Genomic DNA, 27,231 nt, shown 5'->3' on the forward strand with positions numbered 1-27,231 from the left:
ATTATTGGTCTGTGTCGAGCTTATTTATCGTCCAATAGCTGGTTATTGTCCGGCACATTTTTAAAGAATATGTCAAACAGAGGAGCTTGTAAGACGCACACTTGTACTGTATATTATTATCTTGTGCTTTCAGTTTTGCAATTGCTAAATATGACCGCTCGATGGCGATATTCGCAAAACTGGCTTGGAACGTTGTCTTGAGAGAGCAGACTCTGTATCGTCAGTGCTTACCGCACAGCCGGTGTGATGTCACGTTCGAGGACCTGTGATGGAACTTCCCGTCACGTACTTTCCAAGTGGGCTGGTGCTGAGAAACGAGTCGGTGTGGCCGACCCCAACCACAGACTTTGCATTGCCCCCCGAGCCCCTCGCGACGTGCGCGAGCCGGAAGCAAGTGAGGTCATTGTTCTTCATTGACAAGCTTCCTTTTTTTAACATTCTTTTACATTGAGAGCGCCGTTGTCGTTGTCAACGAAGCAACACATCACATCAAACGTTTTGGAAGGTGTCAGCGGGGGAAACGCACCCCACACAAAGGTCAATTTGATGACGTTAGTTGTGGGCGAATTTTTGAGGACGTCAAAATGTCAGACATTAATAACCACCGGGCTCGATATGTCGTGTCACCATTAGTCAGCAATTCCCCCCGCCTTTAATCAAGTCAAAGTTCCCGGAGCTGATTAGCTTAATGTATATCCAGCTTCGTTATTATGATTATGGTTATTTTTATTATTATTATTGGTGGTAGTGGTAGTAATAATAACAATTATGATAATAGTAGTTATTGTTATTTATTTATTTATTTTTGCTTGAAAAAGAATGAAAGAAAAGATAGAAAGATCTATTTCCGGTACGTACCGGAAACGCCCTGATTTGTTGAGGTGGGCCGCACCTGCTGCTAATTGGTGTCGCCGTCCGTCCGTGTGTTCCGCAAGTTGTTCTGTCAACAATGTCGACAACATTCTCGGAAATGATTCAACTACACGGTTGGAATGTTGTCTGTCTATTGTTTGTCGTGCACTGGAAAGCACGCCGTCCAACTGGGAGTTGGGCTGCCGAGTGAACTGCGCTAGCAGGTTGGAACTCCGCTAGCATGTTGAGACTCCGCTAGCATGTTTAACTCCGCTAGCAGGTTTGGACTCCGCTAGCACGTTGAGACTCCGCTAGCATGCTTAACTCCGCTAGCAGGTTGGGACTCCGCTAGCAGGTTGGAACTTCGCTAGCATGTTGAGACTCCACTAGCATGTTTAACGCTTGACGTATGTGTGCACGCGCGAAACCCTTCCGTTGACATCGAGTGCTTTATTGGGAATTAGGAATTCCACTTTTAACTAAGTGAATTAAAATGAAATGAAAACTTTCGTGCATCGAGTAAACATGTACAAATCATTAATTTTTATTACAATTTCTACTCATCCTTTAAAAGGCTTTAAATGAAGAGTGACTATGACTAAGCAGCATTTCTTGTGAAGTCTGCAGCTGTGGCTTGTTGATCATTTCATGCCAGTCTCACAGGGGAGTTGTTGTTCTCACCATGTCTTCGGAAACCCCCTCAACATTCGAGGCCAGTAATCATCAGTGATTATGCGGGACTAAAGATGACGTGGAAATCCCACCATAACTTTAACTTTTAGAAACAGCAAGCATTATAGGAATCAGATGAGAAGGTTCTGGACTCTGGCTGTCTTCAGTGGAGTCACCGTTGTTGCTGTTGTTCAGTAAAACAACATTTTCTAAAAGTCAAGCCTAATGCCATGTATGGAAGACAATTGTTTTGTGGCCAGTATGTGGCTGGTTGTCTTTTAGAATAAAGTATATATCAGTTGTAAAACCTCCATAAATAGGCCAAGTCTTATTTTCAAATGTTGCTATTTGTCAGGATCTGAGTGAGTGGTTACAAACCTAGTTTTGTGTCTGTATCTGTACTCTTTTACGTCTATATTTGGTTGATATTCAAAGGCAGCTGGTGGGCGGGACTTTGCATCCTGCTGGTAAGAAAACTGCGTGTGATGAGGTTATCATCTCTCAGTGAGTCGCAGCAGCAGAGGTGGAGACAGCTTGATCAAGTGACACAGCAGGGGCTGACTGACATCACCAGTGGAAGCCAGGCTTGACAGGATGCCGACGGCTCTCAGGACGCTCATGCTGCTGCTCTGTCTCCAGGCCATTCTGGGGGAGGGACCCTGCACCCAGTGGACATCCTGTGGAAGCAGAGTGGTCCGCTGCGAAACCTGTGAACCAGGTAAGCGCTTCATCCTTTCAGGCGGAGGTAGTCTTTTCATGATTGATACCGAGTTCTCTCACGCCAGAAATGATTGTTCACAATCTTTCAATGACTGAAACGTCCAGATAGATGTGCTGTCTTGTTGTTCCTTCACATTTCGTCAGGATGTCACTCTTGAGAGCTGAGTCAAACCAAGGCCTCACTGCGTGAGTCCAGAAACCCAGAGGAAACTTCACATGAATGTTTTGATGTGGGAAATGTTGAGGTTACTGACTGGAGGGAAGCATTATTCTGCACCTGTATCAATGTTTACCTGTTTTATTTTCAACGCACCAAACATGAAGTCTTGCTGTGTGGTCCTCCTCAGACGATGACTTCAACTGTTTTTCTGAACATAAGCTGGAGCTTGTCCAGATGCGGAGGGATGGCTCTCATCTTGAAGGGAGATTCTGGCTTCAAAGGAAGCTGTTGGTCCCACTATGAACTCTCCTTTTGTGTATGACCAAGAACCGACCACTGTCTCTGGGACTGAGCGGGTTCTGTTCGTTTTTTATTGACTGATGTAGAAGTGGTCGAGTTGAAGATGCTCAGTGGGAGTTTCTCAGGAAGAGGGGCAGCTCATGGATACAGTGGGGTGGTGATGTTTGGAGTCGTAGAGAGAAGAGAGAGAGAGCTAGAAGTGCAGCACAAGTCAGAGGGAAAACCAGCGATGAGATGAAGGAGCAGATGAAGATGATGGCTCTGACTGTGGAGGATGAAGGGAGAAGGTGTAGAGGACTAAAAGTTGTCTAGAAGTCTATGAGTCACAGACATACGTTTGTTCTGTTACTGCAAAAGTGTTTTTCAAAATAATTAAGTGGGAAATGCTTTCTTTGGCGCAGACTCTCAGCTCGTCCTGTGTTCAGCCTCGGTCTCCTGTGATCTGAGTCTCGACTTGACTAAGAGTAGTGTGTGAACTTGACTGACTTCCAAGTGCTTCAACTCTTCCTGGCTCCAGCGGAGTGCAGATCCTCCTCATGACCTCTGTGCAGTGCTGCAGACTTCTGATTTGACAGCACTTCATATACCACCTTTCAACTGACTCGGCGATGGGTTGTGATTTTCATGATTCATGCGACCCATGTTGGCAACAGGAGACAGGATTATACAGCGTGTGCGGTTTGTCAAGCGGCTCATGCTTCATCACGAGTTTCAGTGGGTTCTCTGGTGAATACCAACACGGAAAAGTATCGAGTTTTGTCAGGTTTTTCATTCTCCAGACCACGAGCCTCGCCGCAGTGCTGCCACAGTTTTATTGTCATGGCAGTGATGAATCTGTTGGAGGTAGATCTGATCAAATTTCTATTTCACAAATCCAGGGATTTACTGTTGACTTAAGGTGGACTGAGGAGGCTGGTTGTTGTTAAGGTGGTCAGTCTCATTGTTGACCAGATTTCCTGTCCCTGACTCTGTGTGTTCCTCAGGCTACCGTCTGCTGACGGCTTGTGGAGAAGACCCTGCCGTGCTGTGCGCTCCATGTGATGAGGGAACCTTCTCGGTGGACCCGAGGGCCATGAGGTGTCAGAGGTGTACACAGTGTGTGGGTGAGTACTCTGTCAGCACATGTTGAGTCGAGTGGGTCAAGTTCGAGAGCCGTGTGTCGTCTCAGGGGCCCAGGTTCAGCTGAAGGCCTGCACACGTGCATCCGACACACAGTGTGGCTGCAAAGAAGGACTCACCTGTGGAGACGCTGGCTGCTCCTTCTGCGTGGATCTGTGTGGGCGAGGCACGGAGCCGCATGAAAGTAAGGTGACGCTACTGGGTCCTCTGGGTTCCACCATGACTCTGATGGTTATCTGTGGCAGGAGAGTGCAGGCCCTGTCCGCCCGGAACATTCAACGATCAGATCCACCAGAAGTGTAAACCATGGAGCAGCAGGTAAGCTGAGCCTGCGCCTGCATCCTGCTGCTGCTGCTGTTGTCATGGCAACCCACCTCCCTGTCCTGCTCGCAGATGTCCGGACTCTGAGGAGATGGTGGGGAAAGGAGACGCCTTCTCTGACATCAGATGTAACACCACTGCTCTTCACAAGACAAAATCCAAAGGTAAAAACTGTCAGGACCAAGTTTGAACTTGTCAGCTGTTGTGCAGTCGTCCTGTCAGAAGATGGGATTGACTTCACTGAGCTGCTCTTTGTAGATGGTTTAGTTTGAGCTTTTCTCACGCTGAAACCCTGAAATGCTCCTCTGACCCTGGAGTTTTGGCTGTGGGAGGGTTGGTGAGAATGTTTACTAGAGATGGTACGCAGAAGGTCCTTTCGACCTCTGCTAAATTGTGCTGATACCACTGTGCGGAAGCAAAGGCCTGGTGAAGTTGCTCACACTCACACGGTCAAACAACAGCTTTTATTTCAAGTGATCAACAACTGTACTGAGCCGGTCTGTGTTGTGTTCAGGGTCCGACCAGTCTGACAGGGTGGCGCTCTTCGCTCTGGGCATGAGTGTCGCCCTGATGGTCTTCATCGTCGTCGTCATCTTCCTCATCCTCATGGTGAAAATGTCCCGTAAAAAGAAGAGAGTCACTTTGAAGACGACGAAAACGACCATCGTCAGAACCCCCACAGGTAAGTCATGTGATGCTCGCCGTCCTGCTGCCTTCTCTGAGTTTTTAGTGAGCACAGCACCTCTGAGCTGCCGTCACTCCTGGATCTCCATTTACTTCCCTCGTCCAGATTTGCTGCCGTTCTTTCCTTCCAGGAATCCAGTACTTACCTCCTGACACCAGGATTTCCTTTCACCCGCCCATGTTCCGGCTCATCTTTCTTGGCCTGGGTTACCTATTGTTCTTGTACAAGTGACCTACATTTGTCTCTCCCCCTCTCTCTTCTCAAGATGGACCGCAGACCCTGATCGCCACTGAATCCAGTTTCCACGAAGCCGAACAAGAGCAAGGCAACTCTGACTCCACTGAACAGCTGATCCTGTGAAGGGATTGTTGCCATAAGTAGAAAAGGAAGAAGGAAGCGGTGAACTCCAAACATCCCATTATTCATGATGACAGCTGGCGGAGACAGAGAAAGAAGAAAGAATTCAGGGGGAGTCCAGATAAGTTTTGCGCTGATAAATATGCTGGTTCCTCTTTCCCTTTACTTTGCCAGTTTCACTTTAAAAACCTCGCGTGACTTCTTCAGCGCACCACGCTCTCCTGTCCAAAACGGTTTGGGTTGCACTCGTTACACTTTCTTTAGTTGCGACTGTTCCTGCAGGTCCCAACAAGACGTGCTTGGTGACTCAGCTCACTCCCACAAACGTGAGTCAGGCAGTCTGGCTGTGACTCTTTACCTTTTGGGAAGAGGTGACGGGCAGTTTCACTCATTCAACTTTGATAACTGCAGATTAGAGCACATCTGAAGGGGGGGGCTGAACCTGAGCGCAGGTTCCCATCTATGCTCATGAAATGTGGGCCGCTGTAGACGCGCTGCCCACCTACATGGAAACCTCCAGTGGCTGCCTGAGTCACCTTGCAAACCCACTGTAGCAGCCCAACATTTCCACTTCGAGACAGTCAGCTTTAATGTGTCGAGACGTCTTTAAAAAACGTGCTTTATTTCAAAATGTACATTTCAAAGTGGTCCAACCATGTCGTAACGCAGGTGGATGCTAAAGGGTGAGGAAAGAGTGCAGGACACTGAGCAGCCACACAAGCTTGTTTCACGCCACAAATGACACACACGTCATGTGGTTGTGTTGACACAGTCGCCACCAGGTTTCACACACACGCAGCTTACTGTCACTCCAATCTTGACTTGATACGATCATATGACTGATGGATCAAAAATAGAACTTACTTAATAAACATCAGGCTTGGAGCAGTTGATCAAGATCAGTGATTCATTCACTGCCAGTAGCCTGTGACTCATGTATGACTCATGTGTGTGTGAAGCCCCACGCGATCGCTAACCTTTCTATTGGCCTTGCTGACATGTTCCAGTTTCTCTCCTTTGTGTCGATACTGACGTCATGTGGTCCAAGGGTCACCGCTGTGTTTAGTGTTGCCTGGAAGGAAGCTACGGTTGTGAGAACACGCCACCTAACAGGTATGAAGGTGTGGTGCTTCTGATAATCAGCTGCAGGAGATCTTCTCACGTGAACCACCTACGGTGCTAGAAGGTGAAGCAGGTGGAGAACTGTCTCAGAGTTCCCAAGTGAGAAATCCACTATGGCCGCCTGAGCAAGTCAGCCTCAGGTTTAGTTTCTGTCAGTTACTGCTGCTTGCAATTCTCCCTTTTTTCTTTGGGCTTGCTGCGTCCTGCTTGGTCTGCTTGTCTCTTGGTGGGCGGGATGAAGGTGGGCTCGTGCAGGAAGTCGGTGTGAGCCATGGGAGGTGAGCAGCAGGTGGTCCCTGGATCAGAGAGGGCGGGGTCAGCGTGGCTCACACTTGCTGCCAGACTGGTGAAGTGGCGCTCATGTTACCCGTTTCTTCCGTTCTGTCTGTGCTTCGCCTCCTCGCCTGGAAAGTGGGGTCGAGCTCTTCTGCGATATTTCGGATCGGCTGCGACGGCCTGGAAACAGAAGGGGCAGCGCTGACTGCTCAGACCAGTAACAGTGTTTTGACAGCAGCGCCTTCAACCTTCCAGTAAACGCTGGTGAGGTCCACTTTAACACTTGAAAGTTGAATGTTGGTCTCATCACTTACGTGGCAGGGAATTTCCTTCCAAAAGTGGATCAGCCAAATTAGATAGCTGTTTTCACTCTGCGTAATCTCTGCCTAGTCAAATGCCTTGATCTCTTCAAGATAAAAGAAAGGTCAAACTGGTTTCATCACGCGTCACTGGTCACTTTGCTTCCCCGCTCTGAGGTGTGCTGCAACATGGAACTGTTGGCTTGTGTTTGTTCTCGTCCGACCAGGCCATCGACTGAGGGAATCCAAGCCCACAGTACTTCACAAGTGCTACTATCAAAGAGCCGAGTCCCACTATGCACTGCGACAGTTGATCTCTAAACTGCTACATTTCTCTGAATTCAAGTGCCATTCTTCCACATGATTTTGTAGTGACATCATGTGATCTAACAGGACACACACACACACACCTACATCACCACTGTTTGGGAAAAGTTGGAGTATGGGACTGAACCGTTCTTCGCTCCGTGAAATGTTGTTGCCTGCACTGTGTGCAGTGTATCAGACGCATGTTGTAACACGCACAGAGATGCAAGTTGTGCAAATGTCTCATGTAATTACAGTGTATGTATTAAAGGAGATTGAAATCAACACTCTCATTGGTTTGCTTGCATGAATGGCAGCACGATGGTCCACTTACGTGACTGTGGAGGTGGGAGTGGGCGGGAGCTGGTCCAGGGAGCAGCCCTCAGTGGGGGACGATGGACCCTCTGAGTCGCGCCTCTCTGCTCGGGCCTGAAGGGACAAGACAGCCAGGGGAAGACGCTGGATTCTCAGACCACACAAAGCAAAGACGGGGAGAAACCAGCGAGTTGCTTACGCTCTGTGACGGTGCGATGACTGCTCTGTCCTGGTGACTCATCATCGCCCGGTGCTCCCTCCATGATCCTGGTCCATCCAGCTCACGCAATCCTCTCTTGGACTTGATTTCCTGCTTTTGCATGAATCGCGCAATTTCCTGAGGCAGAACATGGAGGTGTGAGTGACGACTCTACTCCCAAAAGATCAAACAATCGGCACCTCATCCTGAGCCACTTGGGCCAGTCGGAAGTCTCCAACCGGGAACGACCTCGGAGTAGGCGGATGTGAGTTCTGAGAAGAGGCTCCATGTTAGACACCTGAGCGTCTGCTCTCCTGCCTGTCATGGTCTTCTCACCCTCCTCAGCTCCCGCTCCTCCTCCTCCTGCAGCTGGCGGGCCAGCTCTTCATCCTGCAGGACCTGCTGCAGTTCTCCCAGGTCCAGGTTGGTGCGGCCTGGCTCTGCTCCGAGAGACGCTGCTGAGGATGAAACGCAGGTGAAGGTGCAGAAGCAGCAGTGTTGCCAAAGAACACGCAGGCAAAGGAGAAGCCACAGAAGAACTATGTCACACCAAGAGTTGAGGATGGAGAAGGTCAGGTGTTTCCAGAAGAAGTCTTGAGGGAAACAAACTACTGAGATGAAACAAGGGGGACCAACTTGAGTTCAGAGACCCAGAAACACCAGCAGAGCCAAATTTCATCCAGATGTGATGGAGAGAGCCATCAGAAGTCCTCTGGAACTCTACCTGCTGCCATGACCCAGGGCCTCCTCCCACTGCTGCTGCTGCTGCTCCCACTTCTCACACTGTGGCTGCGATGAGGAGCTGTGCGACTGAACGTGTGGGCTCTGTGGTCCGGCTCCCCTTCGGTGGTCTGGGGCCTGCGGTCACTCAGCCTCTGTCCTCTCCAGCTCCTGCTGCCTTGTCTCTCCCTGACTGAGGGCTCCCTCTCATACTCCGTCCTCAGAGGCTCCACGCTCCTGATTCTTTCCTCCCTTTGATCTGCCCTGCTGCTCTCCAGGAGCAGCTTCCTCCTCCTCTCCCTGGGATCTCCATGGAAACTGTGCCGGGCGGTGGCGGCTCTCTGGAAAACCCTCTGAGGTTGGGGCTCGCCGTATGAGACCTGGCTACCCTGAAAGTCCTGACTGTCCCGTCTTGAACGTTCTATCTTCAGAGGAGCCCCGCTGCCTCCCAGCTTCACAGGGACGCCTCGCTCCCTCAGGACGTGGCCCAACATCATCCACACCTGTCTGCTTTCATCCTCGCGCCTGTCGCTGCTGGTGCTCTCCTGGAAGTGGACATGCTTGTCGGGATTGTCCCGGCAGGACCAGGTCCTGGCCAGGTCTCTGCTGCTCCTGCGTCTGCCGTTGATCCTCTCATCTGCCCCGCAGCGCCTGTCCTCCCGCCTGCTCTCCTGCTGACCTCCTGGCTCCTCACTGAGGTCACTGAAAGTGCAGAGGCTTCTGTAGTCCCGCTCTGGGGAGTGGTACGAAGACGCTCGTCGCCGCCGTGCACTGTGTTGCCTTTGTCTCAGTCTTTGGGACCCAAGAGAGATGAGTTCCGAGAGAAGAACTGCGTCCAAATCCTCTGAATCTGAGCTCAAAGACTCGCGGAATTCACTGCTGATTTGCCTAATGGGATGAACGTGACCTTCATTCGACCGTGAAGTGGGGTTTTTCTGTGCCGGGACAGTCCGGGGTCTGTCCAAGTGTGAGCGGCTGGGAGCGGACGAACACTGCCACCTAGTGGCCGAAGGCGAGAAGTGCTCTACTGGATCAACGTCAATGCGCCGGTGTGGCGCGCGCGACGCCGAACCACTGACGCCGCCTTTTGGGAGAGCCGGCCATGCAAACAAAAGCCAGGGTGGCGGTTAGGATGGTTCACGACAAGCGAGTGAAGGGAACAGACTGCTGCCACCTCATCTTTTGAGGGCGAACCCTGGAAATATAACGCCATCTAATCTCCACATAATAAAGTGTGACCCTTCCAAACTCAGGCCATGTGCTTTTGCCAACTGTGAAAAAGTGTTGTACGTGTGTACTTCAAGCCTGAAGCTGGATGACAAGTGAGGCGTGTCGAGAGAGAGGCGCACCTCTGGCGTGGTCCTGCGGCCCGCCGCCGCCGCCGCTGCCGTCGCTGCTCACCAGCTCCTCTTCCTCCTCCTGCAGGCGTTTTGCTATTTCCTGAGAAGAGACAAGAATACTGAGGACTTGTTTGGCTCACCACAACACACGCCTGCACACGAACCCTGGAGCTAGGATTCCAATCACACTGAAACATGGAACCACAAAAAAACTGCACCGCACAAACCTAAACTGCTGTCTTCCACTGAGGCCCATCTCTTTCGTGACACTCAAAAATGTCACAAAAGGTATCTCAGCTGTCATCTCTCTGCTTTTATTCAACTGTGTCACGCATCTGAACCGCTCCCCCTGGCAACAACCCGAGTCAGGGATCCGAACGTCCCAGTCGGCTGAAAACGACAGCCATGCAGTGACAGAGTTTCACCAGCAGACGGCACCATTGCTCAGAAAACCAGGTGAAACCGAAAGGCAGTGAGCGCAATCGCTCAGCAGGTGGCAGCAGAGACAAGTTACTCCCGTCAACAGACAACCGGCGGCAGCGAAGGACGAAGAAGAAAACCTTCAAAACATTGGTAAATCCCCGCTTTGTCTCGACTGCATGTTGTGTTTTCCAAAGCCAAGTTGGCTTGTGTGTTTTGAAAATCCACACAAACCTCGAGAACCCCACCTAAATGGAACCGCTCACCGTTTCACTGAGACACTTTCGCATGTTTTGGACGTGTCTCGTTGACAAACGATCAATGCAAAACTAGAAAGAGTCATGTGTAAAGTTTCAAAATTCCGTCTGCAAACCAGTGACTACGTCCTCAGGCACAGCTATGAGACTGCGCTGGTGCAGGCAACACATGTCAACAATAAACAACAGTCAACTCAGGCGCGCGCGCGTGCGTGCGTGTGAGCTTTGCTGGCATCAGCAGACATGAGCTGCCTGCCATGTCAGGCCGGGCCGGGGAGCCAATTCCAATTCCAATGGTGAGATCAACAAGAACGTTCAGGACCTGTGACACCGCAGGAAGCGACACGTGTCGACAGACCTGCACAGGAAACTGCTCTAATGATGACGACTGAAGTCCAGTCTCTGTCAGCTGCAGAGTGAGAACAAGGAACTCTTGGATCAGCAGCAGCCACAGAGGAGGAAACTACAGACGACGGAGGAGGACACTACAGACGGCAGAGGAGGACACTACAGGCAGTGGAGGAGGAAACTACAGGCGGCAGAGGAGGAAACTACAGGCAGTGGAGGAGGACACTACAGACGGTGGAGGAAGACACTACAGACGGCGGAGGAAGACACTACAGGCAGTGGAGGAGGAAACTACAGGCGGCAGAGGAGGAAACTACAGGCAGTGGAGGAGGACACTACAGACGGTGGAGGAAGACACTACAGACGGCGGAGGAGGACACTACAGGCAGTGGAGGAGGAAACTACAGGCGGCAGAGGAGGAAACTACAGGCGGAGGAGGAGGAAACTACAGGCGGTGGAGGAGGACACTACAGGTGACTGAGGAGGAAACTACAGGCGGCAGAGGAGGAAACTACAGGCGGTGGAGGAGGACACTACAGACGGCGGAGGAGGAAACTACAGGCGGCGGAAAATATCACGCAGCAGCCCTGAGACCAAAGCAGCTTATTGGCCGCTCAGACGGTTCTTTACTAGGTTCGACCTACTGAGCAACACAATGGTCGACATTATGACCACTTGCTTTGCTGCCCTCTCCAGACCGATACTGACCACCGCCCAACATCAATAGCAGCAGAAGGGTTGACGGTTCGTGGTCTTCAGTGGATCACCAACGTCTCCAACTGTCCTCCAGGTGGACAGCTGATGTTACTCGACTGCTGACGTTTTTAGTTCTCTGCAGGAGAAGCCCAGAGCAGCACTTCACAGACAGCGGCTTCATTCAAAAATGAACTGACTGGTCCTGGCTGCTGCTCACAGCCAGAGGATGAAGTGGTCATCACACATGCAGACCTCCGCTGCCTCACCGTCATCATGGGAAGCAACGAACCTCATCGTGGCGCTCTCTCCTGCGGGCCTCCTCCGCTCGCTGCTGGATCTCCTCCTGAATGACTCGGGCGTACTGGAAGTCCTGCTCCTCTCTGCAGATGAGCGCAACAATGCCGTCGTGTGTTTGACTGGGCCGCAGCAGTGACTCACATCTGTCTGGAGGTCTGTCGCAGCAGCGCCCTCTGCGCCGCTCGCCTCCTCTCCTCCTCGTCCTGCAGCTCCTTGGCTACACGGATGTCATTCTGCACCAGCTGGCTCTTCTGGACGTTGGTGGTGTAGTACTGCTCGACTGTGACCGGGGGAAGAACAATTCCATTGTTTAGGTTTGTTTGTAAAGGCGTGATGAGGACTGATCCAAACACATCAGAGGACGAGGATCTCCACACTGCTGTGACTTACTCTCCTGCTCCTGCAGACTGTGGGCCAGGACACCGTCCTCCAGAACAGCAAAGTTCTGACACACTGAAACCAGAGACCAGCGGCTCAGTCAGCATCCGTTTAACTAAGAACGTCAATGTTGACTTTTGAACAGGAAATGGTTAAAGCTACAGGAAGTGTTTGTTAAATAAAGACTTGAATGAATTTTAACATTGTAAATATGATTCAAATGGTTAAAGTAACTTTCATAATAATCACAAGTAGTTCTACAGCAGACACTGTGCTAATGACATTGATGAAACAGGAATTTTATTGCTTTAAATCCCATTTTTTAATGAGAATATACACTTTCATTGGCCAGACGTTTGCAGCCACAGGGTCACATGACCTTCTGGGGCACCAACAAGCCGTACCGGGGAACACTCTTCGGGTCTCAGGTTGCACCATCTGCCAGACCGTGTTTGAGACTGAGCCTCGCTCTTTTCCACATTCTGGTCAAGCGCTTCCTCCCAGGACGGCAGCTGCCACGAAGCAGGAAAACAAACAAATCTTCCTGGCGGTTGGAAGGACGTTTTTCACCGCGGCCGTGAAGCAGTAAAAACAGGGTTGAGTGTTTTTTATCTTCCAATAAATCCTGATGTCTGCTAATGAGCCTCGGTAGCTGTTTGTGTGCCGCGCTGGCTGAGTGAGCGGAGAGGAAATACACACGGACAGAAACTCCAGATGTTTTCTCCATTTCCTCCGACAGCTCATTCTGACCAGAGCGAGGGTGCGCTCGTCACATGGCCCTCCACACACACACACACAGACAGGTGACAGAGAAGCTTCTGTCTGAGCCGCACCGCCACAATTAAAAACACCTGTCCTGCCACTAATCCCTCGGCCTCCCGTCTGCAGCAGAGACCTTCTCACACTGACAGCCTGTTCAGTCAGTCCGCCTCCCTTCACAGCAGCAGAGACACGGCCTCACCACCTCACCAAACTGATCAAACCACACCCACAACTATAGTGTCCACCTCCCAAACTGCACGGCAACAGCTCCCATAACTAGAGTCGCAGGTTCAGGATTGGACTCTTCCTCCAGTTCAAGCATGCTCTCAGCACAACCCCACATCCTGCTCATCTTTTCTCTCTCTTCTCCTCTCCGCAGGTTTTGGGGCCAGTCAGTTCCAAACAGCTCCCTCTGTTCCTCCATTTGCCATGTCATTGCATATTTGGGTCATTCAATTGATTCAGCTTTAGCGTCCTCAAACCAGTGATCAACATTGTTGGAGCAGCGGCTCCCAGTTAACCCTTCCTGCAGTCAACTCTCATCCCTGTCCTCGCCTCCAGACTCCATTCACAGCATGACATTCACAGCAGCTGCACCTGCATGAGGAGGAGCTCCCAGGACAGAGGAACGCCTCCACATGATCCTGCATGTGACAGCACACCACCCTTCTTGGTCTTGCTGAAACATCTGACAGATAGATCTGTGAACACATGTGGCCCACTTCAACAACCTCAAAACCCTGCTCATGTTTACCTCCAATATTTGGAGGATTCTTCTTCTAGGTGGATGGAACTGTTTGTCCCAATATGGACAAAGGGCTGGGACCAGCGCCTGCAGAGACGCAGCATTCGGGAGAGAACAAGGAGGGTCAAAGTTCAAATAAATCTTCCAATATCCTGAAGTCAGCCCAGAGAGTCTGTTTACACCAGCAACGACCCGCTTAGAAGCCGGTCAGACAGCAAGGCCGCCTGCACCTGTTGCAGGGCTTAAGAGGCTGAAGACTAAATGGATCTGCAACCTGCGAGTCTGTTGAGCAAGGATTTAAGTTGATTAGCTCGCTGGCATCTGCCCTCACTCCCTTATGCTGCGATGGGTTATTCAGGTTCAACGTGGAAGTTTTTGAGATTTAGAACTGACTGATAACAATGATCTGGCCAAGTATTAGAAACGAAAATGTCGCCTGTGTGGTCGTACAGCTCACTGGGATCTGCACCTGAGTTGCATGCAGGTGTGGTTCCTGGTTCGAGTCCCACTGGTGGATAATACGACTCCTATTTTCTGCTGACTTATTAAAACAACTGGGATAAATATTAGAAACGAAAATGTCACCTGTGTGGTCGTATAGCTCACTGGGATCTGCACCTGAGTTGCATGCAGGTGTGGTTCCTGGTTCGAGTCCCACTGGTGGATAATACGACTCCTATTTTCTGCTGACTTATTAAAATAACTGGGATAAATATTAGAAACGAAAATGTCACCTGTGTGGTCGTATAGCTCACTGGGATCTGCACCTGAGTTGCATGCAGGTGTGGTTCCTGGTTCGAGTCCCACTGGTGGATAATACGACTCCTGTTTTCTGCTGACTTATTAAAATAACTGGGATAAATATTAGAAACGAAAACTTCTCCTGTGTAGCTGCATAGCTCACTGGGATGTGCGCCTGTGTTGCATGCGACAGGTTGCTGGTTCACTTCCCAGCGTAGGAACTTTTTATCACATCAGTGTGAAACGCCAACATAAAAGTGTCCAGACCAAGAGACATAGTGTGAACGGCTGTGGTCGAGTGGTTAGAGCAAAAGTCCCTGCTCAAGTGTGAAAACTTCCGTTTGTGCGTGAGTTCGAATCCCACTCGGGAACATGAACACGAAAGATGGTGGTTGGTCGGCCGGTGTTGCGTTGGTGGTGTCGGGTGCGTGAAGTCTCGGAGCGAAGTACAGAAGGACTGAGGTGGAGTGAAAGACAGAGAGGAAAAAAAAAGGTGTTATTTCATTTTTTTAAGAAAATCGCTCAAAATACACATAAAAAAGACTTTTTTGATTTCTTCTTTTTTTTCTCCTCTGGCTCTGACCACACCTCTGCTCCATTCAAGCCCCGCCTTCACTGTATTCAGACGCCATCTTTGTATTTTTTGCCGACACCATCACACCACACTGAGAGCGGAGACTTCACGCAACTTGTTTAACACATCATCATGATTTCAAGTTTATGTTCCCATAGGTGGAAGAGTGGGATTTGAACTCTCTCTTATTCAGGGACCGGAGGTTTCACGCAACATGAGCATCTGCTCTAACCACTCGACCACAGCCGTTCACATGGTGACTCCTCATCTGAGCACTTTTACGCTGCACATTCAGACAAAACCAATGTAAAAGTGTTGTGGACTCGCTGGGATTTGAACCAGAAACATCCAGTCCCCTGCATTGCAGGCGTTTATCCCAGTGAGCTATATGGCCACGGAGGACGACGGGATTTTGTCCAGTTTTCTGTCTCAACAACTCAATGCCTTAGTAAAAGATGATTAGCTGAGGAGGGATTCGAACCCAGGTCTCCCATTCCTCACGAAGCGGCTCATCCAACTGAGCTACTGGAAGACAGAGAACTGCTGGCAAAACACCTGCAGTCAAAGTGAAAACACACAACTGACATGAAGAAGGGAGGGCAGGGCTTGAACCCCAGACACAAGAGGTCGCTCCACACTTCAAAAAAAAAAATAAAAGATCCTGTGCTCGAACCACTCGACCACGAAGGCTGAAGCTTCAGGACTAGATTTGCATGCGTTTAGTTTTCACCTGTCACTTGGCTCACAATGAAGAATCAGAACAGCTTCTTCTCCGTATCAAGTCAACATCAACTAAGAGTCAAGCTGTGTGAAGAGCAAGACAAAGGTCGTTGACCAGTGGGATTTGAACCCGTGTCACAAGAGGTTACCCCAAACTTAAAAAAAGGAACTTGTGCTCTAACCACTCGACCATGAAGGCTGGAGTGGGTCCATCAGATCAGCATGTATCTAGTGCTCAGCAGTGAGTCGAGACGTCAGCTGACGTGGAATAATCCAAAAGTTTAAAAAGTCTGGAGGTTCAGCTCCACATCTAGTCGAACAAGAGTCAACATGTGGTAGATGAGTGACCTCCACATGTTCCTCACCACCACTCAAACATCAAACCATCTTCACCAGTCAAACAAGACCAGAGCTTTGGTGCGTTTCTTCATTAAAATAGCGCAGTAAAGAAGACAGTCTTGGGAGGGAGTCGAACCACCATAAGACAAGCCGTAGCAACCAGTGCACCAGCCATTTAACCCACGGAGCTAAGCAGCCACAGGAGCTGATGAGAGGCATCTGTCCTCCTGTAAGTCGACACGTCCAATGACAGACATTAAGTGAAGTCACTGGAGCAAGATGCTGCGTTTATGTTTACATTAGTAGAAGTGCCACCCTGATGAGGACCTTTCTAATGCAGGCAGGCGGTTTATTTCAGTGAGCTATGAGCCAACAGAGGCTAAACCATAGAAAAAAACAGGAAAGAGTGGGAACTGAACTCTGTCCACCAGGGTGTAATGGAGACACTCAGCTTGGTGAGCTACAAGTGACCGGCGAAAAGCAGTGCATTCAAACTGGGTGTGGCCACACTTGAAGCACGTCAAGGCGAATGTCAGTTTTGTATTTACCATGAGAGGCATCTGCCAGGGGCGCTCCACGACAGCACAGCAGCACGACCTTCGTGTGCGCTCGGCTGCTTAACTTGTTTTCCCAAGCACTGTTTTCACTGGAGGGTGGTTCCGACTGCTAAACTGGTTTGCAGGGAGTCTCGCTTGACAGCTTGCGATAACATGAGCGAGTCTTAGACCAGCCTGGTCTTCAAACTCTGAAGAAACCTGGGCCCATTTAAGATTTCATTTCCTCCTGTCTTCATATGGGAGGACAACTCCAACACAACTGTGTCGGCGCCGGAACATCCACCTCATTTCGCTTTCCTTTTAGCTGTGGCAAACAAAGAAAGTGGCGAAAGGAGAAAATGACATGGCTTCTATTTTTGGCCAAAAGTCCCGCACCAACCTCCCACACGCCCCCCTCCCTCCACTGCTGGAATAACTGTCCTGAAACCTGCTCTGGTCCAGCCTGACAAAAAGGTGGCAAACATGTTCAGCTGAAGGAAGACAAGCCTCAACTCTGGAGCCACTTTGGACGAGTGAAAGCACGAGCTGAAGGGGTGCGTGGGGGAAATTCCTTTGGAGCGCTGCATTCCGTCAGAAGAGCGCTCTATATTAGGAGCAGTAGCAAAGACAAAACAGGAACTGATAAGGAGGCAGCCAGAGAAGAAGCTTGACGCTAGACAGGGCATGGGGTGAAAGCAGCCAGCCACCAGGGAGACACCATCACAACAAACTGCTCAGCAAACCTGACTCACATCGATGAGCAGGTCGGTTGGTGCACCGCGTCTGAAATCCCTTCAGAGAGAGCCATAACTTCTGCGCCTTTCATTAGTGCTGACATGAGAAATACTGAGTTGACCATTGAGTCACGCCAAACTATTTTGAGCTGTCGCGCTAAAACAGGAACCAGGCGGTATATTGGAGTATGGAAGCCTTGAAGTAGGGTCCGGTCATCCAGACCCATGAAACACACACAGAAACCGAGGAGCTGCACCATGGCTTGGTCTTCCTGGAGCTGTACGACAGGTGTGAGCCAATGGCTGGACGAGCAGCGGTGCAGCTGGTGTGTGCCTCAACCATGTGGATTCAAAGCTAAATCTGGCTGTGTCATTTGACTGCTCCCATCTGTCAATGATTCATTTTACACTCACTGGCCTAACAAACAGAAATAATAACTTAACTGAGCAGCAAACATTCAATGTGAAACTTCTGCATAAGAGAAGAAGACGCACTTGTTGGAGCCAGGATTCGAACCAAGGTGAGCGGGGCATCATCTGGTGCCGACGCAGACGATCCACCGCTGCACTACATCACTGACACTGCTGGGTCAGTGCTCCGGACGCATTTACCTTTCACATTAGACCACACGAGCTGCAAAACTACACAGCCAACGCTGGGTATTGAACCCATGCCTTCCGATTGTTGCACCTCTGTTTGTCTCAGTGAGCTACTGCCTCACACCTGCTGCTCAGCTCCACTTACAACTGGCATCGGTTCATGATAAAGTGTTTTACACTGAGGATATAAAAAAAACTTGATCAGTCAGGGATTTGATCCCACGGAGGAGCTTGCACTTCTACCGAGTCGACAGCGGAGTAAAAAATAATTTGGACCTCAGCCTTAATCTAAAAATAGACTGGTACCTATGCATCCCAGGTTATAAAAAATAAGCAAATAGTCGAAGAACATATATACATCTACTGACTGTGCTGGCTTTAAATATTTTTGTTTCAGGGGACCTGAGCCGTCATAGCAATAAATAACACCCAAATATGATGAAAAAGGTGAATAAAAAAGTTTAAGAATCAGTTTCAGACACACTGTTGAACGGACCTGATCCAGTGAGTCTCACTGTTGGTGGAAGTGACCAAGTGGCTTGGTGACCTGTTTGTACGTCCATGATAGAGAAGTTCACTGACAATTTGAAGTTGCACAGTGTTGTCACATTATAAAGTGCAACGTTCCGTTATGTCTTCCTCAGTGTTTTTATGCTTCACCATCTTCAAATTCAGCAATGTTACAGTCAATTCCAGGTGTAAAACTGGCAATAACACTGAACAATAAAACGGAACAGGACTGAACAGGACTGAAAAGGAGCTGAAACCCAGCTGTTTGGTCACTCAAGTCATTTAGAGTTTCTACAAAGTTTTGTTTTGTTGACTTTTTTCACTTTCACTGTTATTCCATAGCCAAAACCTGACGTTTACCATGGAAAAAAAGGCACAAAAGCAATGACTTACCCCACACACTTACAAAGACATGACTGCAGTTATAAAGGGGAGTGTGATTCTGTGTGCGTGCGTCTCACCTTCCTGCACTCTGGGAAGGCTGGACTGGTCTACCTCCACCTCTGCCATCACAGCACCGTCACCATTGCTCTCTCCCCTGGAGACACGGAGACAAGTCAACATGTGTCACCCTACACTGACACAACACAACTCGGCCATGGAACGTCAGTGCCCGCTGGTGAGCGAGCTCTCCGGAACACCGAAGAGGCTCGTCACGGTCCGGTCCGTCTGCGGTGCAGTTGGACTACAAAGGTCCGAGTGTTCCCTCGAGTCCTCACCTGAGCTCCGTGCGAGTCAACAAGTCGGCAATGACAGCCAAGTCCACCCGCTCCGCGTCTCTCAACCGGGAAGCGTGTGCACGAGTACAACGACCCACTTTTGTAGAAAAGAAACGCAAACAAGTGTCCGCGCGCGAAGGAAAAACTAGCAGCCCGGTAATTAGATTCCGGTGTGGAGCAACTGTGAGCTGCACTTCTTCTTCTTCTTCCTCTCCGCCCCGCGTCCGGTGCTGCCTTCACGGACTCACGGGTAGAGTCGTAGACAATTGTTGTGAAGTAGAAACTCAGATTGGTTTAATGCAAGACTGTGGAATAATGTATTGTCCAGTGACACTCAACAAAAACAACATGTACGTTTCTGTTTTGCAACAAATCTTTCATTAGAAATTTCACGAGAAATATCAAGCGCACCTACTGTAAATGCAGGGTCTCCAACAGCCAGTAAATGCAGCAACAACTCGCCAACTTGACAATTTCAACAAGTCTTTCAGCAGGTAAATCTGCTCGATTATATTTTCTCATTGCCGCAAATACCTTTCCGATCAGTCAGAGTATTGCCTGCACCTATAAGGGCTTTTTAAGAAACCAACAAGTCTTTCCAAACGTGCTGGCGCCCTCTGCTGGCCACAGGTCCGAGGTCCATCAACAGGTCACAAACCTGCTGGGCCACATAGCTCCTCACACAAGGACTCACAGGGAGTCACACTCGCAGGACAGGTTCTGCAGTCGTCGGCTATGATCGCCATCCGCTCGTGGCACGAGGGCGGATATTTTCAGTGGCAAACCTCCGTCACAGGATCAACTAGATGAGGTAGAAATGTGAAAACACCCCCACAAATAAGTTCATCTAAAGTGCTACCAACTGACTTATATGACTTATATGATTGTACGTTATGCTAGTAACTACTGACAGAGAAGCACTCCGAATATGTATAAAGGAGAAGTACCAGCGTGTTCTCTCTGCTATATCAGCATACTATCATGTTTTTGCCAGTGAGGATGAGTGACACAGATTCTAAATAGTCTCATATAATACCCTTCTTAATGCTATTTGTTGAACCACTCGCCACCACTCGTGTGGTAATGTATCACTGCATGTATATAAAAGCTATTTGAATAGACGTCCAGGTCCCCTGTGAATGGATATCACATTTTGCCTCGAGGCGTTTTCGACATTAATACAAGAAGCGTTTGGAATACGAGCATGTTCTGGCGAATAAAGCCATTACAAGTCTGCAGATCACGATGGAAAAAGCCACAAATGAAGCTGTCACATTACCAGCGCCAGGATACACTCGCATGTGAGGGCAAATTTATTTTGGAACCTAAACTAGGTCTCCAATCGGGCTGTCGACTAATGGAGAATATAAATCTTAATAGCTTTTTCATACTATAGTGTACCACCGAATAGACTTTCTGGACCTTTTGGAGCGGAAAATTAAATGTCAGCGTTGTTGAAGAGCCCCTCATTATCATGCACGCTGACGTCACCGTCAGCCAAACTTCCTGCCTCGGCAAGCTTGTTACCATGAACAGGACTTTAACTGCATGACTAAGAGCAGCCATCTCAAGAGGACAACTGCGGTGAATCAATCTGATTCAGTGGCCCGTACCATCTCCTCAATTGGCTGAAAATGTCAGGCGGCTTATGGGCTGGGAGGCCTTGGAAATGTTATCATTTCCTCCACACCTCCTCGCGGTTTTATGGCGAGTCCTCTATGGAGCTGCGTGTTTCCTCCGTGTGTGTTTGCTGCCGCCATGATTCAAATGGCCCGGCAGGTAAATGAAGCGGCGGCGTAAAAAAACATTGACCATTTGTCCCTCCACCTGCTCCTCCTGCTGCTGGTGACATCTGCGACACTCCATTTACTAAGTCAGTAAAAACAGTCAATCAGGCCGATGAGCTGGTAAAACATGACTCTCACCTTGAAGCGCAGGCCACGACACTTGCCCTTTTATCGCCCCCATATTTCAGCCCGAGCGGCCTGCTGATTTATCGCGAGCGATATCGTGGCCGTGGCCCTGGAGAGTCAGCTGGATGCTGCGTTTATGAGTGGCTGGCATGCTGGAGGGGGGAAGTATATAACCCAGTTGGAGTCTCAACAGCTCCCACCAGTCCCCGCTGAAAACCCTGTGCACCGAGGCCAGACATCAACAGTGGAATGAAGTGGAAGCTGTGCTGGGCCCTGATACTCGTGGCCTCGGGTCCTTTGCTGGCGCACCCCATCACAGAATCTGCAGAGATGTCCTACCCCGAACTGGGTGAGTTGTATATTAGACTTCAAAGTCTTTTCAGCTTCTGTTGACTGTTGTCGTCCTCGGTGTCAGTGGCAGAGGAGCCGGGACGCAGACCTATGGTTGACCTGACCCTGTCTGACCGCTCCTTCCCTTCCTCAGACGGCGCTGCTCTTAGGTACTCATCACCTGTGGACATCAGTAGAGACGGTGAGATGCCTCTTTGTGAAGTGGAAGTTGAAGTCAAGAGAGACAGAGGGAGGTTGGAAATATCGCTGCTCAAGTCAGACAGAACTCGCAACTTAACTGCAAATGTAGGTTTCGCAACACAGCGATTTCTCGAGGAAATATCACGAGGATGGAGACAGACTCTGGAGCTTTTTTTTTTTTTTTAAACTTACACTTTTGGCTCTTAATGAAGTGATCGTTACTCCCTCGCAGGTTTCAGAAATCCAGCCCTGCTTTCGAGGGGGATGAATTCAGAGGTGAGTTTTCTACACGGCAAACGTCTGGAGACATCAAACACCTGTTTACCGCTCTCTCCGCCAGGTCCTGCTGGAGAAACAAAGCCTTCTAAAGCCCTTCAGTCGTCTGCTGGGCATCCACAAGCAGTTCAGGAAGCGAGGCGGGGATTCTGAGTGTTTCTGGAAGTACTGTGTCTGAAAGACTCAGACAAATAGATCATCACCAAACTTGCACCCGTCAGAATTCATGGACACCTTCTCTCCCTCTGAGCAGCCTTTAACTTGTTGATCCGCGTGTGGTTTGTATTTTGAGATGTTAGACTGTGCAGAACTCCAAATAAACTCTACCCACAGTAAACTGCATGTGATGGTCCGACGTTAAAGCAAAAAGACGCAAACCTCCAGAGTGTGTTTTTGTTTTTTATCATTTTCTCATTTTTTTTTTATTATTGTACAGCAGAAAGAATATAAAGCATTCAAAAACATTTTCCATTTTTTAGGGCAATTCAAAATGTTTTGCATGGCTTCAGCAGCTGAAATCTCGTTATTTTTTGTAACATATCCATCGAGTTAGTGACGCTTGTACATGCACAGTTACAAAAATAAAAGGTTCAAAAAAGAGGGGAGGGGGGCGAGAAGGAAGCCAACACAATAGGAGGAAACCAAGGAAGAGATGAGACTTTTCCAGGAGCAGAGGGGGATTTTCAGGTCACATAACAGGGTGAGACAGAGGAAGAGTGAGAAAGGGAAAGTAGATCTAACACTAGTTCACATGCAGAGTGTCAAAGATCCTCCACTTTCTATCAAAGCAGGGTCTTTGTTTTCTTCTCGGTTTTTGGAATCGATGAAACGTGCAGTTCGGTAAAGGGTGCCGTAAAATTGCGGTCCATAAACTACTGAATGCTCGTCTTGCAATACTTGCATTTGCATAAGAGGACGTCCGCTGCACAAGCGTCCAACCTCTTGAGACTTCCCTCGGTTCTTTATTGCTCTTTGCCCATGGATGCTATTGTAACCTGTCACTGTTGTCCCATCGGCTCTGTGCGCCCACACTGTTCATACTCTGAGTCTGAGTCAATCTCTCAAAATTTGGCTTCCTAACACAAGTGGCATATTAAAGGTCGTATTTTGAGTGGTTTTTAAGGGGAGATGGGCATCACGGCAGTCAGCGCCAAAGAAGTCTACAACCCTTTCGATCAGGCAGTGTTCAAGTCGTGTCTCGTACATCTTTGACGGATGAGCTCATCCACTTAAGAGAAGTGGAATTGGGCCGGATCAATCGGAGAATGAACAAAAGGCTACAAAAACTAAGCTGGATTTGGAAATCATTTGCGTCGTCTTAAGACCTCCGTCTGCCCTCCGGTCACATGCCATGTCGTCTGCCCTCGTCCTGTCACTCCAAAGGCTCATCCGAGTCCTGCCTGGCTACTGATTCTAGGAAAAGGAACATGCTTTTTGGTGCACTTCTGTCACCCAGTTAACTATTTTACCCATGCAAGCGTAAGAAATCCTCCTTTGGTTGCCTCCACTTCCTGTTCTGCTCTACCAAGCAGACCGCGGTGGGGGGAAAAAAAAAGCAAATGAAGTTTCAGTCAGCCACGTTTGAGGGTTCAAAGGAAGAAAGTGGAGAAACTGATCAAGTCTACTGGAGTGCTTTGACGGAAATAAAGGAGGGCAGGTCATGATGCTCGCTCATCTGGACAGACACTTCTGCAATAGCTGTCATTATCGCTGAAGTAGAAATGTGGCCGCTTCAAGGGCAGAACATGATTCCGCCACATATGGCTAATTTCTGCTGTGAATTATGTCCAATCACCTTATATCTGAAGGATAATGCGGCTCTCCGGAAGATGGAAGAAACCATCCAGACGAAGTGACCTTGGCTGATCGCTGGAGGAGCGTGAGATCCTCTGCACTCTAGATGGCCGTGCTTAAAAGAGAGACGCATCTGGAAAGAGCCCTGGCCAAAGGTTAAGGACCGGACCCTGAAAATAAACGGAGCTCAAAGAGAATTTCAACGAAGGTTGGAGAAAGATGACATGAAGGAAGCCTTCTGGAGGAGCAAACGGTGAAGCTAATCTTCTGTCATTCAGGTCTAAAATCAGAGCCTCAAGATGCCAAACCATAGCTGCAATATTAATCCTGGATGCTTACAAGAGTGAAGATTTATGAGGTGAAAAGGCATCTTTAGGAACATAAGGACAGAAATGACTATGAAACGCATTCGCAAAGAATGCGTCAAAGAGTTGAAACCCCAACTGAGCTTTGCGAGGGCCAGTCCAGGTCTCTATTCAGCTGAGAGGGTCACTGACACTAGCTCAGGGTCTGTCAGCTCATTTTGAGTTGAAACACCTCAAACTCACTGTGAATTTTGACACCAATATTGTGAGACCAGGTGGACAGGCACTTAAAAAAACAATAAACACAATTCTTGGCTGAATAATAATGAACACAAAATTACTTTAACAGGGCATAAATGCAATTCAAAAGCAAGCAAGAGGCACCTCGACGCCATCCGCCCCTTCGACTCTCGACCTGTGTCCTGCTGTTGGCTGCACTTGACTGTTAAATACGTGTTGTCAGTTTGCAGTCAAATGAGAGGATGGCACCCTTGAACAAGCACTTTCACACGGCGACAGGTTCATTCATCGATACTGGCTGAGGAACAACATCAAAGAACAAATGACATGAAGACCTCACTGCTGGATACAATCATAAAAACAGAAACCTCAGTAGCGCGTCACATTCGATTTGCATTGAAATCAAAATATTGAGAAATCTCGTGATCGATGGCAGATTTTTCGGGGAGGATTGAGAGACCAATCTCGCTCGTCTCACTGCATGATTATCAGTTAAGCAACAATAAACTGAGCTATGTTTCATTCACTGACCATGGCACCGTTGGCGAAAGATTATTGGTAGCCCAAAAGTCAAAACAAACAAACAAACAAACAAAAAAGAACATACCGACAAGTCAAACATAAAAGTTTTCTTAAGATCATTTGCAGACTTCTCCTAACTCTAAGTACATGGTTTTTCCGACTTTTTTTTTAACTGCAGTAACATCATGCTTTAGCAAAATGTTCTTCTCAAGAACAATCCAAATTAAATAAAATACTCTAATAGTGAAATATTCTGAGCTTTACAGAGCATAGCCACTACTATTTTGTTTTATTTTTCCTTTTCTTTATACTTTTCATGCACTTAGCTCATTTGGATCCCAGTTATTTACACTATATACAAACAATACAACCGTACTTTTAGGCATTCAAAGAAAACTATACAAATATTCTGTTTTTGTCTCGTACCTATTTTGTCCCATTTTTTAATGAATAAAATAATATATCTCTAAAATACAATCCCCAATGGGTTAAGTGTTTTTATATGTACCTCCAGCCTTCTTTATATACAGAAAAATCGCTTAATTGTCAAAAATATGGATTTGTCAAACCCCTATTTTGGGACAAGCTTAGGAACCCGTCAAGGAATCTCTAAGATGTCAAGGCAATGTATGTGATCTTCCCCTCAAAAGCCCTTGCAGGCTCTGAAGTTCACTGAAACAGAACAATAACAATTTTGCATGACCAGAACGACCAGTTCTTTCACGGGAGCCGGTGACTGAACGATAAACACACAAAGGAAAATACAAAAGAGACGTCGTCCCTGGAGAGGGAAGCAGTGGATGCGTCCGCTTGAAGTGGAAAGTAAAACAGAGAGGCTGACGACTCGACCATAAGTACACAAGCAACATCTCGCCAAGAAGTCATGCGTTTCCTTTCTTGGCAGGATTAACAACATAGAATTTGGAGATACAGCTCACCAGTATATTAGACATGAGGGAACATATACATCTGACAGTATGAAACAAATTCAAGTAATAAAGTGACAATATATATAGATATGATAAAGCATAGTTTGTTTGTTTTTTTTCCGTTTTTTTTTTAAAGAACGTCTTCATCCTCCTTCAGCTTCTGCATGTTTCACCCCAAACTACATTCAGGTGAAGCTCCACCCGAGCAGGCAGAATGATGGGGAAGAGCACAGTGGGACAGAGGAGTTGTTGATATACCCGGAGTATTATAGAAATCTACTTCAGTGGAAAGAGGTGGTCAGTGTGGGTAACCAATAATATTTGGCTTAAAAAAATCCTTCTCCAAAAGTTAAAAAAACCAAAGCATATGAAAGCCCAGAGTGTTCCGACGCGGTCTTCCTCTGAGAACGTGAGCAGCAGCCTTTTCTCTCCTCATCTCCACAGGTCCTGCGGAGCGACTGACCTCGCTGGACTTGCAGTGACCTCTTTGTTTCCGAAAACCACGAATGAATCCATGAAAAAGTGCAAAAAATGCCAGAAGCATGAGCTCTGCGCCCCCACCCGGTCCAAACCATATTAATCCAGAGTCAGTGGAGGGAGGAGATGTGTGGAAACATGGTGTCGCATGTTGTTCAGTTATTAAACAAGTTCCACTGCAGAAGTAATAACCGCAGCGTTGACATTTTTCTTTCCATTTCTCTTGTAAAATGTCTCGGGTACAAACACAAAACAAAAAAAAGGAGTCAGGAGAATGATGTCACATTGCGAGGGGGCTCTGATGAGGGGTCTCATGTTCCTTGTCCCTTTTCAATTCTTTCACCCTACAAACACAAAGATGGAGAGAACAGCCATGAGTACAGAGCCATCCTGAGCATCATCATCATCATCACAAGCCGTTTCTCCATCTTGATCAGGACCTGGACAAAGGAAGAGTTAGTGTGAACCTGTGGGAAATGTTGTCTTGGAAGGATGGTTAGAAAAGCAGAGGTGAGTCCACACGTGAGCATCAGTTCCCTCAGCGTTCACCGTATCAACCCGCAGCTCGGACTGCTGCCTTCATCACACTCATTCATTAAGTTGTGCTTCCAATGACGACGGAGATCCAAGTGAGCGGCTCATTCTCCCTGCCCAGCTTCATTATATTATACCTATAAACCTGACGTGTCCACAATTATTATATTAGTCTACAGCGCTGGACCACCATTGATTCTGAGCTAAAAAAGCGAGCGTGTTTTCAGCCCCAGCTGAACGACATGGAAGCACCAGACCGCATACCTAATCGGGGCTCGTAGGAGAGGAGTGATTCTCAAAGTAACTCCCTCAGGAAACGGAAAGCCCTTCTCGTGGTCAGCCAGTTTGATCCAAACACCGACATTTTATTTGATAGCACTGCTGGGGCTTCAGGTAAAGTGACTCCAGCAGCTGCGACTGGAACCTGCCAGTCGCTCCTTGTTAATGGATTTTCAATGAACGTGGTTACAGCTCAATACCTGTCCTGCCTGTTTTAAACCTGGGCTTTTAAACCATCAACCAATCACAACCACCTCCCAAACGAAAAGACTTTTGATGCAGGCTAAAGATG

General features: G+C 48.4%; 4 protein-coding genes across 25 annotated transcripts in view; 2 read left to right on the plus strand and 2 right to left on the minus strand.

Annotated features, from left to right (window-relative positions):
* The first annotated feature begins 246 nt into the window (after nucleotides 1-246).
* Nucleotides 247-7,469, plus strand: tnfrsf9a (tumor necrosis factor receptor superfamily, member 9a). 3 transcript variants are annotated; one of them, XM_053849504.1, is made up of 8 exons: nucleotides 247-394; nucleotides 2,164-2,242; nucleotides 3,688-3,807; nucleotides 3,873-4,007; nucleotides 4,069-4,141; nucleotides 4,217-4,308; nucleotides 4,659-4,826; nucleotides 5,095-7,469. In XM_053849504.1, exons 1-8 carry the CDS (start codon nucleotides 269-271, stop codon nucleotides 5,187-5,189), a joined length of 888 nt encoding a protein of 295 aa, XP_053705479.1. In that variant the 5' UTR covers nucleotides 247-268; the 3' UTR covers nucleotides 5,190-7,469. The 3 variants fall into 3 exon arrangements, with proteins under 3 accessions (XP_053705479.1, XP_053705481.1, XP_053705480.1); XM_053849506.1 differs by having other exon boundaries at nucleotides 299-399; nucleotides 2,030-2,242; XM_053849505.1 differs by lacking the exon at nucleotides 247-394 and adding an exon at nucleotides 879-1,076 and having other exon boundaries at nucleotides 2,030-2,242.
* Nucleotides 5,645-19,402, minus strand: ccdc187 (coiled-coil domain containing 187). Of its 4 annotated transcripts, none has more exons than XM_053849482.1 (13): nucleotides 19,140-19,402; nucleotides 18,882-18,958; nucleotides 12,172-12,234; nucleotides 11,923-12,061; nucleotides 11,774-11,864; nucleotides 9,773-9,863; nucleotides 8,428-9,507; nucleotides 8,040-8,161; nucleotides 7,904-7,975; nucleotides 7,704-7,841; nucleotides 7,524-7,618; nucleotides 6,676-6,764; nucleotides 5,645-6,604 (listed from the first exon to the last, which is right to left on the minus strand). In XM_053849482.1, exons 2-13 carry the CDS (start codon nucleotides 18,928-18,930, stop codon nucleotides 6,465-6,467), a joined length of 2,169 nt encoding a protein of 722 aa, XP_053705457.1. In that variant the 5' UTR covers nucleotides 18,931-18,958; nucleotides 19,140-19,402; the 3' UTR covers nucleotides 5,645-6,464. The 4 variants fall into 4 exon arrangements, with proteins under 4 accessions (XP_053705457.1, XP_053705458.1, XP_053705459.1 ...); XM_053849483.1 differs by having other exon boundaries at nucleotides 8,040-8,158; nucleotides 19,140-19,401; XM_053849484.1 differs by lacking the exon at nucleotides 8,428-9,507 and having other exon boundaries at nucleotides 5,666-6,604; nucleotides 19,140-19,379.
* On the plus strand, nucleotides 18,916-22,180 carry LOC128749676 (urotensin-2-like). Its single transcript, XM_053849519.1, has 5 exons — nucleotides 18,916-19,039; nucleotides 21,246-21,401; nucleotides 21,468-21,584; nucleotides 21,816-21,859; nucleotides 21,924-22,180. The coding sequence occupies exons 2-5, from the start codon at nucleotides 21,302-21,304 to the stop codon at nucleotides 22,035-22,037; spliced, it is 375 nt and encodes a 124-aa protein (XP_053705494.1). The 5' UTR covers nucleotides 18,916-19,039; nucleotides 21,246-21,301; the 3' UTR covers nucleotides 22,038-22,180.
* Nucleotides 22,181-22,223: 43 nt separating this feature from the next.
* camta1a (calmodulin binding transcription activator 1a) overlaps nucleotides 22,224-27,231 on the minus strand; it is a 268,368-nt gene continuing 263,360 nt past the window's right edge. For 15 of the 17 annotated variants that reach the window (XM_053849460.1, XM_053849470.1, XM_053849462.1 and 12 more), the window contains one exon: nucleotides 22,224-26,470. In XM_053849460.1, the coding sequence (XP_053705435.1) occupies nucleotides 26,438-26,470 (33 nt within the window). In that variant the 3' untranslated portion in view covers nucleotides 22,224-26,437. The remainder of the gene's footprint in view (nucleotides 26,471-27,231) is intronic. The other 2 variants (XM_053849466.1, XM_053849465.1) reach the window with 1 other exon arrangement.

Source organism: Synchiropus splendidus, chromosome 18, assembly GCF_027744825.2.
Source record: "Synchiropus splendidus isolate RoL2022-P1 chromosome 18, RoL_Sspl_1.0, whole genome shotgun sequence".
NCBI classification, from domain to species: Eukaryota; Metazoa; Chordata; class Actinopteri; order Syngnathiformes; family Callionymidae; genus Synchiropus; species Synchiropus splendidus.

Bases quoted from the DNA above. Each gene is read 5' to 3' on its own strand.
- ccdc187 (XM_053849482.1), bottom strand. From the start codon at position 18,930: ATGGCAGAGGTGGAGGTAGACCAGTCCAGCCTTCCCAGAGTGCAGGAA. The intron at 7,976-8,039 runs GTGAGAAGACCA...GCCTCTTCTCAG, and splicing joins AGGAGCGGGAGCTGAGGAGG to AACTCACATCCGCCTACTCC. The intron at 6,765-7,523 runs GTAAGTGGACCA...TTCTGTTTCCAG, and splicing joins ACTCCCACCTCCACAGTCAC to GCCGTCGCAGCCGATCCGAA.
- tnfrsf9a (XM_053849504.1), top strand. From the start codon at position 269: ATGGAACTTCCCGTCACGTACTTTCCAAGTGGGCTGGTGCTGAGAAAC. The intron at 395-2,163 runs GTGAGGTCATTG...CTCTGTCTCCAG, and splicing joins CGTGCGCGAGCCGGAAGCAA to GCCATTCTGGGGGAGGGACC. The intron at 4,008-4,068 runs GTAAGGTGACGC...TATCTGTGGCAG, and splicing joins AGGCACGGAGCCGCATGAAA to GAGAGTGCAGGCCCTGTCCG.
- LOC128749676 (XM_053849519.1), top strand. From the start codon at position 21,302: ATGAAGTGGAAGCTGTGCTGGGCCCTGATACTCGTGGCCTCGGGTCCT. The intron at 21,402-21,467 runs GTGAGTTGTATA...CCTCGGTGTCAG, and splicing joins GATGTCCTACCCCGAACTGG to TGGCAGAGGAGCCGGGACGC. The intron at 21,860-21,923 runs GTGAGTTTTCTA...TCTCTCCGCCAG, and splicing joins CGAGGGGGATGAATTCAGAG to GTCCTGCTGGAGAAACAAAG.